Source organism: Spinacia oleracea, chromosome 6 (genome assembly GCF_020520425.1).
Source record: "Spinacia oleracea cultivar Varoflay chromosome 6, BTI_SOV_V1, whole genome shotgun sequence".
In the NCBI taxonomy this organism is placed as follows: Eukaryota; Viridiplantae; Streptophyta; class Magnoliopsida; order Caryophyllales; family Amaranthaceae; genus Spinacia; species Spinacia oleracea.
The window spans coordinates 133974331-133990279 of record NC_079492.1 but is presented as its reverse complement, the minus strand read 5'-3'; the positions used below and the strand labels follow the sequence as shown (position 1 = coordinate 133990279).

The following is a 15949-nucleotide window of genomic DNA, read 5'->3' as shown; positions in this document are numbered from 1 at the left end:
TAGTGCTATCTTTTACTTTGGTACCTAATTTTGGATTTCAATTTGATTTGCAATAACTGTTGGCTTCATACATCTTCATAAACGAATTAGGTCCTTTTCTTTGTGAGGTGTTCTAAGTAGCAACATATGTTGAATTAAATAGAGTTTACAAAGTACAATAAAAAAAACATAATACAAACTTTTTGAAAGAGCTATGCTATGCTAAATAGAAGCAAAAAACGTGCTTATAATTATTTTTTTTCGCGAAAGCTCGAATGGAACTTAGGTTATTTTCTCATACATATTACTTTAGTAAAGTACATTTTATGTAGATTGCCATGTATAAAATGTAGGGCGTTCAAGGATCTCTATATGGCAGGTTCTTCTATACACGACAATCGCATTTTTCACTAGAGCAGGCTCTGTAACACGAGTTGCAATGCTCCTTTGATTCTATGCACAAAACTTCTGAGAAAATTTGAGAACCTAGCATAGGTATACAAAAGTCACAAAGGTTATGTTCCTCTTCCTAAACAAGGTAATAGAGCAATGCCTTTCTTTTACATACAGGGAAAACACGGAAAGTTCACTGCTCCATGAGTGCAGGAGCTTGAATATGAGATAGCTCCATTTACAACATCATCTTTCTTTGCACATCCAGAGGGGCGGTGGGTAAACAGCTCAAGTACATAATAAATATCGTTTATGCATTTCCGTGGATTTAATCCATGGACACGGCAATCCATTTATCATCTTTATGCATGACAGTGGCTCCTGTAGGTAACGTCATATTCGGTGTCAATGGGAAAACTTTTATCCTTTTATGCGAAGACGACGAAACGTCAGAGCCGCCCAATTTCTGACTAATTTCATGGACTAGTGATCTAGAAGGCGATTGACTGGGATCACTGGATAAGTTCTGTGTAGAGGGCCCGGTGCCCAGTCCACGAACATTTTGATCAGTATCCTGGCCATATGAACCTGCGAGGACATAAAATAAAGCTGGTCATTCTACTTTACTTTAAAATGTAATTCAAACCCAAGGAAACGGGTTTTAAAAATCATGAAGATGTAGCACAGCTACTCAGCTAACTTGTCTTTAGACATAATAGATCTAGTACCTTATGCATGTATATTTAAGGTATACTTGAAGTTAAAAATTAAAATTAAAATGTATTAGGCACTAATTTTGCTACTTTCAATTATTTCTCACAGGACTTGGTTCCCAGGTAAATACATCAGTGGAAGACGCAACTTACACAACCATTTGATCTATGACGGAAATTTCTGTTCTTAGTTAAAGTAAAGTACAACCTGATGCAAAATAATTCTTCCATATTTTGTTCATCCAATATTTGAACTTAACAATACAATCTAGAATCTTTTTTGCAAAATTCTATGCAAGGAAATGGGTGAGAAAACCGACAAACTGTGAGAGATTTTGTAAATCTTTCCATATACTCTATAACAAAGAACTAAAGACCTAATTTTGAGCAAACTAGAACTTGTCCCTAGTTTCAATCACACTTTTCAGTAATGGGTATATACGGGCAAATTTGTGAGAAAATACCTTTTAAAACATGAAATAAGCGAGATAGCACCTGTTATAATTTTTAGTGAAATATGCCGTAGACTTCAACCTTTCCAATTTTTAAGTCCAACTTTTATGCAGAAAAATAGGTACTAAAGAAAAAGACTTTACGAAAATTCAATTGAGTAGAGCCATTAGACTATCAAACCCCGAGTTGTTAGATAATGGAGTATCTTCTTAAATGAGGAAAACTAGAGCAAGTGAGATCTGCTGAATATAGTGGATATCATCACCTCACAAGACAAAGAAATTTTAGCATTTAGAAACATCTGGGCTTGCTTACTCTTATCATGAGGTTTGATTTCTTTTTTGTTTGCTTAGTTAATTTGAGTAGCTTAGAGACCATAAGGAAGAAGAAAACCATATGGAGCAGAGACAACGTTTGATGAGAGAAATATAAAGGAAAGAGTGTGTGCAGCATGCACAAAGAAAGACGGAGAATGAGGGGCCATCGCTTGATGATTGACATTTTCGCCGGATTTCGGCAAACAATATGTGATTTTTAAAAGATTTGGTTTTATAGGATACTATCTCGCAAATTTTATGTTTTAGAAGGTGTTTTTACTCACAAATTTTTCCGAACATATATTCAGATTTTAGGCTCTGCAAAAAAGTCTTTTGCGTATCTAGAAATATCAATATGATCATACATTCATACCCATGTTCAAATATTCTCAACATGGTTAAAATAACGTCAACTGAACTGCTGTCCATAGGCACTATATGGCTTCTCAGAACTTAAGCTCAAGATGACTAACCACGATATAGGGTTATACTTGAATCACAGAAGATATTATTGAATGGAGCTGAATAATTCTAACACAAATTAATCGAACTGTAAGCCTCCATAAACATGAAAATTCTCAAGTGTTACACCTGGATTATCTACCCATTTCTCAAGGTCAGGTCATGCTTATTAAAGATCACACACGCACGCGCGCGCGCGCGCACACACACACACAGGCACTAGATATCTCATTACTAGCTGTCTGTCCGTCTTATATACAGAAATCACCATTGATAAAATGGACGTACTCAGTTTCCATATGAGCTATTCTACAAGGGAACACCTGAGGTTGACTTTTGGTGTCCCCCATGTGAAATACTAATACTACCCCCGTTAATGTGTCAACAACAACAACAACAACAACAACAACAACAACAAAGCCTTAGTCCAAAAGTGATTTGGGTCGGTTAACATGAATCGTCGTAGGAGATCGTCATTGTCACCAATCAAACCAGAAAGGAGCAGGAAGTAAAACAAGAAAAAAACTAGGAAGAGAAAGTGGAATTAATGAAAGTAAGACAAGAGAAAAATGTATATATATATTATATTATTATAGAAGAAATATTGTAAGAGATAATAAAAAATAAGTAAAGTTTAAAATAAATAAATAAGTAAAATAAGTACATCCCGTTAATGTGTTAACAATGTTTATAAATATATACCAAGATAATTTTAAGGATTATTTAACATTCTTATACATAATAGTATAAAATCAATATTTATAAAAAATGTCACCACATCGCGTGCATAAACACTTAGTAGACCGTATATTCCACAATTCCTCAGGACTCTTAGCACCCTAGGACCAAAAAAGAAAAAGCTTGTGGACCGCAACTTTGATCATACACGTGATTGCATGATGCACATCCTACTCTCGCAGAAACATACACTTCAAATAATACAAACAATAGTTAAAATAAAAATAAAAAAACATACTACACTTGTATGTTCTGTGTTCTTTCATCACAATGTCATGTTTTTTCATTTATGTTTATTTATTTTGAACAGAATATTCTTTTACTTTGAACTAATGTTCTTTTACTTTAAACTATGTTCCTTCGAGACTGAATGATGCACCTGAGTGTAGGATATGAGAGTTGCTTATGGATTCCTTTAACGGCTAGCTACCAGCAGCACTGCAGACACTCAAGAGTACCACCTTCTTAGCAAGCTAACTCATCCAAATGAGAAAAATTCTGTTTATTTATAACGTTTTCACTTTTATCAAAATTCTGTTATTGGGAATATGAGAAAAATTTGATGTCCTAATAGAAAGGTGTGAGAAATTAAATAACCCAATGAATTTAATTGGTTAAAATAATCATGTGACACAAATTTTGATAGAATATTAAAGCATTTATGTGATGATATAAAAGGAAATGTAAAGAACATTTTGAGACACCAAAAAAGGAAAACGTAAAAAACAAAAAGAGACAGAGGGAGTAGAATTTATACATGCAAAACAAACCTAAATTCATGATTATGACTAAAGATGAGTAAGTTTAAGTAGATGATACACATTACCATTTCCGCATCTAACTTGTTCCATGTAAAGTCTTTTAGATACAGGATCTGGAGCAGAAATGTGTTTATCTGGCGATTCAGCAACGGGAATCAAGTGCGACTGGGGAGATGAATAATGAGATGCGTCATTGACATGGAATCCTGGTGAATCAGCTTTAGAGTTTTGTTTCCCTTTACCTACAAAAGAGTGTTCTATGAGTTATCAACAGTAGAAAATTGTGTATAACATTTCATCTTAGCAAAAAGAAAATACGACAAAGGAAAACTGACTCAAGATTGATTAGGTTTCAGAGATAATCGATGGTTGATTGGGTTTGCTTTAGTTATTGAACCCTTTATCCACTAGAAGCTAAAAACAAAGAAGACTATATCAACTACTTAAAGAGAAGAACCCTTGCAGGTAGTATTGTGTTTCTAAGTGCCTCTTCTATAACGAAGGTGTTGCATACTTGGATCATTAAGAACCAGTTCCTATTATTAACAGCCAAGTTTCAGCAGTAAAAATTATAAAGCTCGTATAGCAAAATACACTAGTGCATCAGTAAGAATAAGTTCAAATCAGCACAAAAAGTTAAATCAGTAAAAATAATTTTCCAGTAAAAACCAGGGAAAAAACAGGACCTTCTTGTGCCAGGGATATAGCTGTTGCTTGAGCTTACAGACTTGATGTCATGAGAAGTGTTACTTAACACTCAAATCCCCACCCCACCCCCCAACCCCCGCCCCGCGTATTGGCAAAGGCGGATTACAACATAAAAGTGGTAATTATTGGCCCAATTTAACAAATTAGGTAGTGAATTGCATATCGTTCCGAATCTAATACTCCTGTATTAGGTAGCTATTGTCATGAGGAACGGATTGCTAAATTTCACAAGTCTTTACACCTTCAGTCTACTGCCGTTTTGGTGTCAATTTTTTTTCTTTGGGTGTCAGTTTATTAATAAAGACAGCCCTTGGACAACCTCCTCTATTGTTGGTCCTGTTTAATTTGAGGTCAAAGGTAGGCTTCTTGGTTTCCTATGATGTTCACACAGAAGTAGATTGTACATAACCAGGTTGTAATTGAGGTTTTTTTGGCTTCTTAGGAAGGCTACTTAAATAGTAGGTCACTACCCTCTCTCCTACCTCATGGAGTCACAGGCCACGATGAGCCACAAAGGCAATACAAACTATATATGGGGGAGTGGGGATTCGAACCTATGACATATAGTACACACTACACAGGCCCTAAGTCTTAACCACTAGGACAAGATATCATTGGTACAGATCTACATTATTTGTCAGTTCCTTTGCAATAAAAAGCCCTATATTAAAACGATAAAAAGGCAAAAGGGAACCAGGCACTGGTACTCACAAATCACAAAAGTTCTGGCACGCAAAAAAAATGTATGGAATTCCATCCCCATTTCATGTCAACTACATGTCGATTTCTATATGTCCATATTAGTCCATATCAAACTTAGGCTAAATCATCTGTAATAGAAATTCAGACCCTTTTGCATACATCATAAAATGAAATAGTTTAAACAAGTTATCAAGATGATCAAGTGATCAACTGTAAAGTATCACTATTTTGAAAGCAATAAGATCCTTTATTTGCCAAAATGAATTGCAAAGTATCTTACGTTCTTTAAGAACAATATAGGCCACCTTTGCTGCATTCATCTCTGCCAGCTTCTTGGTCTTTGCTTCTTGTCCAGTAAAGGACTCCTCGTTTATTTCGACGGCCGAAGAAAAAATAGGGTTATGAGGAGGGCCAGAACGGGTTGTAACATACGCTGGTAAACAAGCATATTCTTTCTGAGCTAATTCTTGTAGAAGATTTTTGAAGAAACCTGGATCTTCCTGCAAAAATTGGATAAAATACAACATGCTTAATGTGATAAATCAATCATGGAAAATGAAAGTAAACAACCATAAGGTGCTTATAGGTTTAAACTTCAAAAGCAACCTCTTCAATTCTATCAGATGATACCGACATTAGAGCAGTTTTTGCAGCAGCATTTTCAGCATCTTTTAGGGTGCTAAAAAATTCATGACTTTCATATGTCTTTCCTTCTAGCAAGACCTTACATTTAAAACGACAAGCATGGGGAGGGCCATCACGCTCAGAAATATACACAGGAAGATTTAGATTTCTCTTTTGAGCATAGATTTGCAGTTGGTTCTTGTGTAAATGTGTCATATCTGCTAACAACAAATTTTCAGAAATCAAATTAGAAGCTCATGCTAGCAGAAACAACCTAAAATGAAAGTGTTCCATGAGCTCATCAGACCTCAGTAAAAGGAACAGACGGAGGAAATCAAAACAAAAATGATGACAACATAAGCATAAACAAAACCTTTATAATTGTATATTTATAACTATTGAATGGCGGACTCAGAACTTGACAATAAACATAACTATAATTTAACTTAACTTTATCTATTGTAGAAATTATTCATAAATGCATAATTATATTCATCAGATGAATCTACAATCAATCAATAGTTATAAATATACAATTAATCATCAAATACAAATATAATATAGATCCAATTATACTCCGTATTAGAAAATGTAAGCATAGTTCATATCTCCAAAATTTCAATTAAAATTAAAGAAGAAAGATATATACTAATGCAGTAATTCACAGTCACATACTTACAAATTTGTTGTATCTTGACAATCAAAGCAAAAAACAACACAAAACTACCGTATTTGATAAGAGCAGCATAAAGACACGGAATTTCTTGTGTAGTTGCCAAAGATAGGGTGAGGTTAGCCGCAGGGATGTCGTGTCAAAGTGCATCAGTGCATTAGGCTCGAAATTGAAGTTCCAAATTTGATTGAATTATTTTTTAGGGTGGTAGATGTAAGCAATGCCAGTGAACCAATGAATCTGACAAGGATAAGGATTTTGGAACAGGAAGCTGACACGGAGGGAAGAAAGAGAAGCGTGGAAACTGGAAAAGTATCAATTTGCCAGTAACTCAGAGTGTCAGTTTTACTTTTTGGGGTTGCAGGGCAGCATATAACTTTTTGTAAAATGGGGCAACAGAACAGCTTTTTTTTTCCATTTCCCAACTGACACCCGATCAGACAATGTGGCTCCACCACTGCACTAAATTTGAGAGGTCTACTGATGGTACTTACTGTTTGAACGCAAAAAAAAAATGTAATTCCGTTATACCTCATATCTTTCTCGGAAATTGTATTAAGCCCAGATTCAACTGAAGCAATTCAAATATACCCCCCCCCCCCCCCCCACACACACACACAAACCCCCAATTAACGAAGCTAAAATTCTAAACGTAGAAATAAAAAGGGAAAGTAGCTAGTAAGTAACTTGAGACTCTTAACTACAACATAGTAAGCATGTCTATCATTAGTCCTATGTCCACTACTGCTCTGAAACTATTTCAGCAATTCAGGGAAAGAATAAGGTCTCCCCAATGATTAAGCACACATAAAAATGGAAATTGTGTGGCAACGGTGATTAACATCCTAATTTCCTAACAATATACTATGTCTTAAGGAATGAAGATTCTTATTCTTTTATTTCTTTTTCTGAAGAAAAGGAGAAAGAAAACTTAAACCAGCATCTTGTATAAAGAAAACAAAATAAAGCAGGAGCGATGCTTAGTTCAATGCCCTTAAGTCCTTAACAAACCAAAATGAGTGTGATTGAGCAACAAACAAGTCCAACTAAGTTAATCCAAGACCTTAACAACCAGTTGGGAATAAGAATGGAAGCCTCAAAGCAACTAATAGATGGATTATTCAAAATTATTGGAAGAAAAAGTGATAAAAAATTTCAGGGGTAGGGGACAAAATTTCCCAATTTAGTCTAGGAAACTTGGAAAGGCTATGATTTGAGTTATGGCCTCTTACTTACTTTATCCGAGCAATTTAAGGTCACTATTTAAAGTTACGGGCTCTTCCCTTTGACATAAGGTCACAATTTAAAGTTTGCTCCACCGGAATTTCCCAGGATCTACCTCCGAGCAAGGGGAAAACCATATTGTGACTTCCAGATAAATGCAATGTATTCGCGTTTCTTAAGCAAACTTTATACACTATTGTTTTACATTTATATCCTTCTTCAGCTATTTAACCGTTTGGACTAAGCCACATTAATGGTATTCTTGAGGCCAGGTGACTTCCAAACTAGATACTGTTCAGTGGTGCCTTGACACCTTGTATTTCAGTGATTTGGTAAATATGGGAAAGACAACCTACCAAATGCTAGGGTAAAAATTTCATTGGTACAGAAAATCAATACCTTTAGAGATATTTATGAATGATCATTAAATGCTTAGCAAAGAGAGGGAAAAGACTCAAAATAAGATGTTTTATATCTGCTTTTACTTTCGACTATAAAACTATTATCACTAGAGGAACAAATAAAAGCACTCAGAAACTTAAAGAACAAACACACATCTTGCCTCACCTTTAAGTTTCTTATCATCCCTATTAGGGGAGTTCACTACACTAAACGAAGTAGCTTGCAGAGATTCATTCGTTTTGGGTTGCTGGGCGTCAATGAAGGTTGGTTGAACTTGTAAAGCAGTGCTTGCACTAGAAGAACCTGCATAGATTTTTCAACATTATCTCCAGCCCATAAAACTGAAGTAAATTACAAAAGAAACCAGATCCTATTTGTTGACAACAGTTACTACAGAGTAAATAAGATGTAAATGAACGTTCAACCATGTGTACACACAAGCACAAAGAGAGTCTATTAGACCATAGAATTTATCAATGAAGCAAAAGATTTCCCTTTAGTCTCAATTCCATGCGAAGACCTAGGGGGAGGTAGGATACTTCCTAGGTCTAGAAGTTGACAAGCCAAAGATAGGCATCTTCCTTTCTCAAAAGAAGTATGTGTTGGACATGCTCAGACTGCAGAACTTTAAAACTTCCAATGGATCCTCATGTTAAACTTACTCCAGGGAATATGGGTTGACAGCCTGCAGACTTTTAAAACTTCCAATGGACCCTCATGTTAGACTTACTCCAGGTTAACCTCTCTAAAATCCTGGATGGTGTCAAATGCTAGTTGGCAAACTTATGACTTATCTATTTAACAGTCACATATAACATTTACAGTGAATGTGTTAAGCAAGTTCATGAAAAATTCCACATCCTTTCATTTTCAGGCTGCCAAAAGGGTACTAATATATCTTCTGGCTCTCCTAATCAAGGGATTCTGCTAGCCAACAACACCACTGCACAACTGCAAGCATATTGTGACAGTGACTGGGCTGGTTGCCCCTTTAATAGAAGATTTACATAAGGGTTTTAGGTTTTGCGTTATTCTTGGCACATCTCCAACATCTTGGAAATTGAAAAGACAAACTGTTGTGGCCATATCACTGTCCAAGGCAGAGTACAGATAAATGATCATCGCTGTCTGTGAAGTTATGTGGTTAAAACAACTAATGTCATTCTTGTTCATCGTGAGAGAACCAAGCATGTGGCCATAGACTGCTACTTCTTAAGCATGTGTCTCCACATATTAACTAGTAGATGTGTTCACCAAGGTACTTTCTTCTCAATAACATCAACATCTATTGTCCAAGCTGAGAGTCAGCTTGAGGGGGAGTGTTAAGAAGAGCTGATGTTCATCCCATTCAGTTTGGTCCGAAGAACTGTCCAAACAAAGCCTTTTTCAAAGCTTTTTTTTCCCTTTACGTTGTGTCTGTTAAGCAAGAGAGTTGGAGGCTGCAACCTTTTGTTGTAATGTGCCACAGCCAGTTGCCTCAGGTCTTGGTAGGTGTAGTGTGCAAGGCCTATATAATGCTTTGTGATGCTCAATTTTAGAGAAAAATAGAAACACACAAATATTTCAGTGAAATTTGATGGCTAATTATTTCTGTTGCTGTGTTGATTAGAACACAAATGTTCTCAATCCTTAATTCCCTACTATTACTAAAGTGTATTTTCAGCCTAGTTACTCCAATTCTTCATTTTTCTTGTGTCTGCATACTCGTCACTCAAACACTATATTGGACAAACATCATACAAAACTAATGTGTTTTGGACAAACATCATGCAAAACACTCATAAAATGGGTTGTCTAACCCCTGGACGGTTCTAGCCGATAACATAGTTAATTATACAACCTTAACAACCATAAAAAAAATTATTACATTAGAAATTAAAACAATAATAATAATTTCCTCTCTCAGATAATACATAAAAACCAATTACATCAAAAAAAATCAATAAGGACCAATTACATAATCGACAGAGGAATAAATGGACACTGAATCACAAATCAAGATCAACCCCACTCGAACTCAATGCCAAAAAGATAGCCCATTTCCACAAAAATAACGTTTTCACAAATTTGAAGCCGAAATTTTAATAAGAAATTCAACCCAGATGGACAAAATTATAGGTAGGGGGGGGGGGGGGGGGGGACAGACAGAAAATTAAATTAAAAGATTTACCAAACTAAAATCGAAACAAAATTACCAGTAAGATGCTGAAATGCGATATGAGCAACCAAATTGTGGGCTTCTTTGGAAGATTTGGAGGGATTCGGAGTTGTGAAAGTGGAGCCATTGACAGATACAGTGGCCTTAAACTGAGGGCAATGATCTAGCCCTTCTCTTTGTGTGGAGTATTCGGGAAGTTGCCATTTTTTGGACTGGCAAAATTCCTGCAATTTTGATTTGTACATCTTTTGGCCCTAAATTTGTAGAAGAAAAAGTTGTTGGCAAAATAAGAAGGAATGTGTAAGAAGGAAGATGAAAATTGGATAGAGATGAGTCACGGGTGTCACATATGGAACTGAGGATTGAAGCCGAAGGTGGTCACTGGTCACTGGTCAGGTGATAATTTTGATGCAAAATTTGGTGAGTTAATCAAATTTGGATTTTGTGGCAATTGCCCGATTTTGTTTATTCCTTTGGCAAATTTGTCAAAAATTATTTTTTATAACCTAAATTTTATGAGAAAGACCTTATATATTTTCCTGTTTTTTTTGAAATCACTCTTTCATGTAATTTTTTTTTTTCAAAAGACAATTAAAAGTAAATATTCGACATTGATTAATATTTACTTGCACTTGAGCAGCATGTGTGGCTTTATGATGTTATAAAATGACCTTTTATAACCCAAATTTTACGAGAAATAACCTTATATACTTATTTTTGTGAAATCACACCTTAATGTAACTTTTTTTGCGAAAGACAACTAAAGACAAGTTTCCGACATTGACTGAACTTTTCCGGCCATTGACCTGCACATGAGCAATACGCGTAGCTTTTTTTTTGCTAACCACACCCAATTTCTTGGATGGTACTCCAAACCCTCATAGTTCCAAATTTTCTCTCCTCCCAAATCCATCAAAAGGTCTTCAACAATGGTGGCATCAACCATGGTGCTCGACCCTAAACCAGTCCCACAACCACCCCAACCTTTAGAACCACTGGCAAATGAATCATTCACTCTCTACAGCCGATTGAAATCCATAGAAAGGCAAATCTCAAAAACTTCCCTCTTTTCAAACTCTGAACTAAAGAATCCCCTTTTTCTCAAACCAAAAGATTTTCAGGCGAAGAAGAAGAGAATGCATCCGAGCTAAAATTAGGCAAAGATAAATTAGGTTTTTCCCAATTGTCAAAACTTCTTGGAAATTTTATTTGTTGCTTAATTAATCGAAATGGTGTTTAATTTAAGAATTGATGACCCCTGATTATCTAGAAATTGAGTAGATATTAATTCTTCTTATTTCTACATTTATTTCATTTTCATTTGCTTATATGCATCACTGTGTAAAATTTGTAGGTGGTACTTATTCCAATTCGTTTATCATGAGCTCAATGGTCAAAAGACTAGAGAATTTCTTGGAATCACTTGTTAAAAATGACACAACCTCGATGAAAGATGCAATTTCTAGATTACAGTAAGTTTTTGAAGAAGACATAGTTTCAATAATAAAAAAAAATTGCAGTTTCTAGAATTCGCTTAGCTTCAGAAGAAGACAAAGAGAAATGAGGTGTGATTAGAAAAATAAAGCCACATGTGTTGCTCACGTGCAAGCCAATTACCGAAAAGCTTAGTCAATGCCGGAAACTTGTCTTTGGTTGTCTTTCACAAAAATCTTTATATTAAGGATTTAAGGTGTGAATTTACATAAAAATGATATAAAGTTCCTTCTCGCTAAATTGGGTTATAAAAAGTCTTTATAACAAAATAATGTCACATGTGTTGCTCACGTGCAAATCATTGGCCGGAAAAGCTCAGTCAATGCCGGAAACTTGTCTTTCGTTGTCTTTCGCAAAACAAAAAAATGTTACATTAAGGTGTGATTTCACAAAAAGAAATACATATAAGGTCATTTCTCGCGAAATTTAAAATTTAGAAACGAGAGAGAAAAATAAAATTTAATAAAAATATGCACGATGATTATGTTGGACACGTATAATGAGAATTATAAAAGACATCAATTAAAATTACCATAAAATAACCATAATTCCATAAACATGTGATGAATCATATTTATATAGGGTATTCTAGGCTCATTTAGGTTGCATTTCTAGGCATTCGTCTCATTTTAGTTGCATTTAGAGTCATAATTGCATAAGTCGTCGTTATTGTACTCTATTACGCCCCGTTTGTGTTTTCTTTGATATTTCAGGTGATTTTACAATCATTTGGGTGCTTTCGGAGTGTTTGGAGGTGGAACGAATGATCACCGGATGGTTTGAGTCGGAGACGAAGTGTTTGATCGGAGAATTGAGTTTTCCGGGGATGATTAACTCGATATATCGCTTGTGCATAGCTCGCAAGACCCCTCGTTGGCTCGCAAGACATCTATCGTAGGCTCGCTACATTTATCGTTGGCTCGCAAGATCCCTCGTTGGCTCGCAAGATCCCTCGTTGGCTCGCAAGACATTTATCGTAGGCTCGCTACATTTATCGTTGGCTCGCTACATCCATCGTCGTGCCTCATCGCTTCATGGTTGCTTGCTTCACTAGGCCAGCGAGGGATGGCTCGCTAGCTCCCTCGCTGCCTCGTTGCTCGTCGCCTTGGCCTGCTATGCATCTCACTAGGCCAGCGAGGGATGGCTCGCTAGCTCCCTCGCTGCCTCGTTGCTCGTCGTCTTGTCTTGCTGCACTTCACTAGGCCAGCGAGGGATGGCTCGCTAGCTCCCTCGCTGCCTATAGCTTCGTCGTCTTGTCTTGCTGCACTTCACTAGGCCAGCGAGGGATGGCTCGCTAGCTCCCTCGCTGCCTATAGCTTCGTCGCTTGGCTTGCTACACACACGCGCAGGGCAGCGAGGGATGGCTCGCTAGCTCCCTCGCTGCTCTACCTTCTTGCTAGTCGCTCATCATGATGCCAGCGAGGGATGGTGCGCGAGATCCCTCGCTGCCCATGCCTCGCCATCTATCTTCCCGTGTGCGCGGCTCGTGCTCGGGTTTGGCTGCCACATCATCGCTCCATCGACCAATCATCGACGACTTTTATTTTTATTTTCATATTTATTTAATTTTTTTTATTTTAGAAAATAGGAGCATATAAATACTCAAGGGAACTAATTAATTTCCCTCATGTTATTATTTTCCTAGAATTCTTTTAAACGTTCAGTTTTATTTCTCTCTCTACACATTATTGAGCCCTAGTTCATTCCATTCAATTAATCAATCTAGAGGTAATTCAATAATTTCTTTTGCTTTTATTCTTTCTTATTATTTTCGTTTCTTAGATTAATTCGTCCTTTGATTATGAATCTCGTTTTCATTATGTATTTCATGCTTGTTAATTCAATTATGAGCGAGTAGTTATATTCTAGGGCTAAGTTAGGGAAGCCATGTTTATACCATGATTGTTATGCAATAAAGTTTGCTAATCTATAGATTATTGCTTGAGTAATTCCAATTGATTTGTTCTTAATCGTTGATTCATGTTATCGGCCAATTTCATGGATTAATTATCTAGCTAATAGGAATTAGAATCGAAAGATCGTGTTTTTAGAGGCTTTGTACAATTGGCAATTCTGATTATGTTAGCGATCGTACTGCATATGTTGAATTGAAAGTGTTAAGACCCGACCGTAGGATTAGCATGTACTTTAATTACTCGGCCTAGTTTATTCGTTGTCGAATTGAATTGTGTTATTGGATTGGTATAAGCATGGTGAACCGAACAGACGCCCTAGACCTTTAATTCATTGATAAATTACGCATTTTTATTATTGTTTTAGCTTTAGTAGTTAATACTCAAACTCAACTTTCGTTATTGAAATAGTTCGTATAATTGGGCAAAAACTAATAGAACTTGTCTCCCTGTGGGATCGACCCGTATTTGCTAAGTATCTGCTAACAACAGACACCGTGCACTTGCGGTATCACTTTTTAATCTATCAAGTTTTTGGCGCCGTTGCCGGGGAGACGGCTATATTCTATTAGTTTTAGTTTGATTATTTGAACTGTTTCCATTGTCTCATTGGAACTCTCAGTTCCAATTGAGGCAAATCTCACTGCGTTTTCTTTCGTTGTTGTTTATGCCCAGGTCTGCCAGAACGGGTACCTTGGTTCCTCCCGATCCCGATCTTGGAAGAAGCAGAAAAAGAAGAAGCAGTCAGGGTCCCAAGACTCACAGACTCCACCGAGTCACACGATGTCTAAATCCCTGAAATCATATGGGGTTCCTTCCTCGAATAGTGTTCCGACTGGGCTCACAATGCCAACTATTGATGCAGTCAACTTTGAGATCAAGCCCGCTCTAATCTCCATGGTCTCACAAAGTCAATTTGGTGGCCATCCATCTGAGGAACCCACCAACCATTTGCAGAGGTTCAACCAACTGTGTGGTACTATCAAGCATCAAGGGGTCACTCAAGACCAATTGAAAGTCATGTTGTTTGGTTTTAGCCTTCGTGATAAGGCTCAGACATGGTTGAATGATGTCAAGGAGACAGAGTGGAGTGCTATTTCACAGGCCTTTCTAGAAGAATTCTTTCCACCCACCAAGACTGCTGAAATAAGGCATAAGCTAACTACATTCACTCAAGAACCTGGTGAATCACTTCGAGAAGCCTGGGATAGATTCAAGGCTTTGCAGCGGTCGTGTCCGCATCACAATATTGAAAAATGGTTCTTGGTTCAGATTTTCTACCATGGTTTGCAAGATGAAACAAAGAACACGGTTGATTCTGCTGCTGGGGGTGTTTTTCTTGACAAAGAAGTGGATGCAGGTTATGATTTTCTTGCCAACTTAGCTGCCAACCATTACAGCACCACCAGATCCACATCTAAGAAGGGAAAATTGGATGTCGATGCTTATGCTCTATTGTCCTCACAAGTGGCAGCCTTGAACCTGAAGATCGATTCTTTGAAGGCTCCTCAGTCTAGTACACCCCCAATGAGTATCAATGCTATGTCTAGTGTAGCTCCAGTGACAACTTCTTACTGCGAAGTATGTGGCATCCAAGGTCACTTTGGTCATGAGTGCTCTTATAGTTTACAGGATACTACGCAATTGGAGCAAGTGAATGCTTTTCAACAGAGACAACCCAATGACCCATACTCCAATTCATTTAATCCGGGTTGGAGGAATCATCCAAATTTCTCATATCGGGGCAACAATGTTCAGAATCCTCAACCCCAGCAACAATGGTCGCAACCACAGTTCCATCCACCTCAACCACATGTTGCTAGGCCTCCATTTCAACAAGGAGCCTCACATAATGCTCCCCCGGGCTTTAATAGGCCCCCGCATCAAGGATATCAACAACCCCCTCAGAGCAGTGCTACTCTAGAGCCTAACATGGGTGATCTGTATAAGCTCATTGCAAATATGCAGAAGACCGCAGAGACAGCTCAAAAGAACCATGATGAGAGCATCAAAGAGTTGAAGAATCAGAATAGAATGTTGGAGAATCAAGTTGCCCAACTTGCTGACACTCTATCTCAAAGGCAACCGGGTACACTACCAGGGCAACCTACTCCGCCCCAGAACAGAGAAAGTGCCAATGCTATCACTCTTAGAAGTGGCACTAAATATAATGGACCCCCGATGCCCACTGATGATGCAACTCTTGCTAAGGGGAACACAGATGGACCAGGGAAA

The 15949-nt window shown here is 37.2% G+C and overlaps 1 protein-coding gene and 1 non-coding gene across 2 annotated transcripts; both read right to left on the bottom strand.

Annotated features, from left to right (window-relative positions):
* Positions 1 to 206: 206 nt before the first annotated feature.
* Positions 207 to 10724, bottom strand: LOC110785335 (double-stranded RNA-binding protein 1). Its single transcript, XM_021989772.2, has 6 exons — positions 10345 to 10724; positions 8315 to 8452; positions 5833 to 6068; positions 5507 to 5726; positions 3882 to 4058; positions 207 to 960 (listed from the first exon to the last, which is right to left on the bottom strand). The coding sequence occupies exons 1-6, from the start codon at positions 10550 to 10552 to the stop codon at positions 701 to 703; spliced, it is 1239 nt and encodes a 412-aa protein (XP_021845464.1). The 5' UTR covers positions 10553 to 10724; the 3' UTR covers positions 207 to 700.
* A 4134-nt stretch (positions 10725 to 14858) lies between these two features.
* Positions 14859 to 14964, bottom strand: LOC130464658 (small nucleolar RNA R71). Its single transcript, XR_008925022.1, has one exon. It is a non-coding gene; the product is annotated as a small nucleolar RNA R71 (small nucleolar RNA).
* Positions 14965 to 15949: the final 985 nt, after the last annotated feature.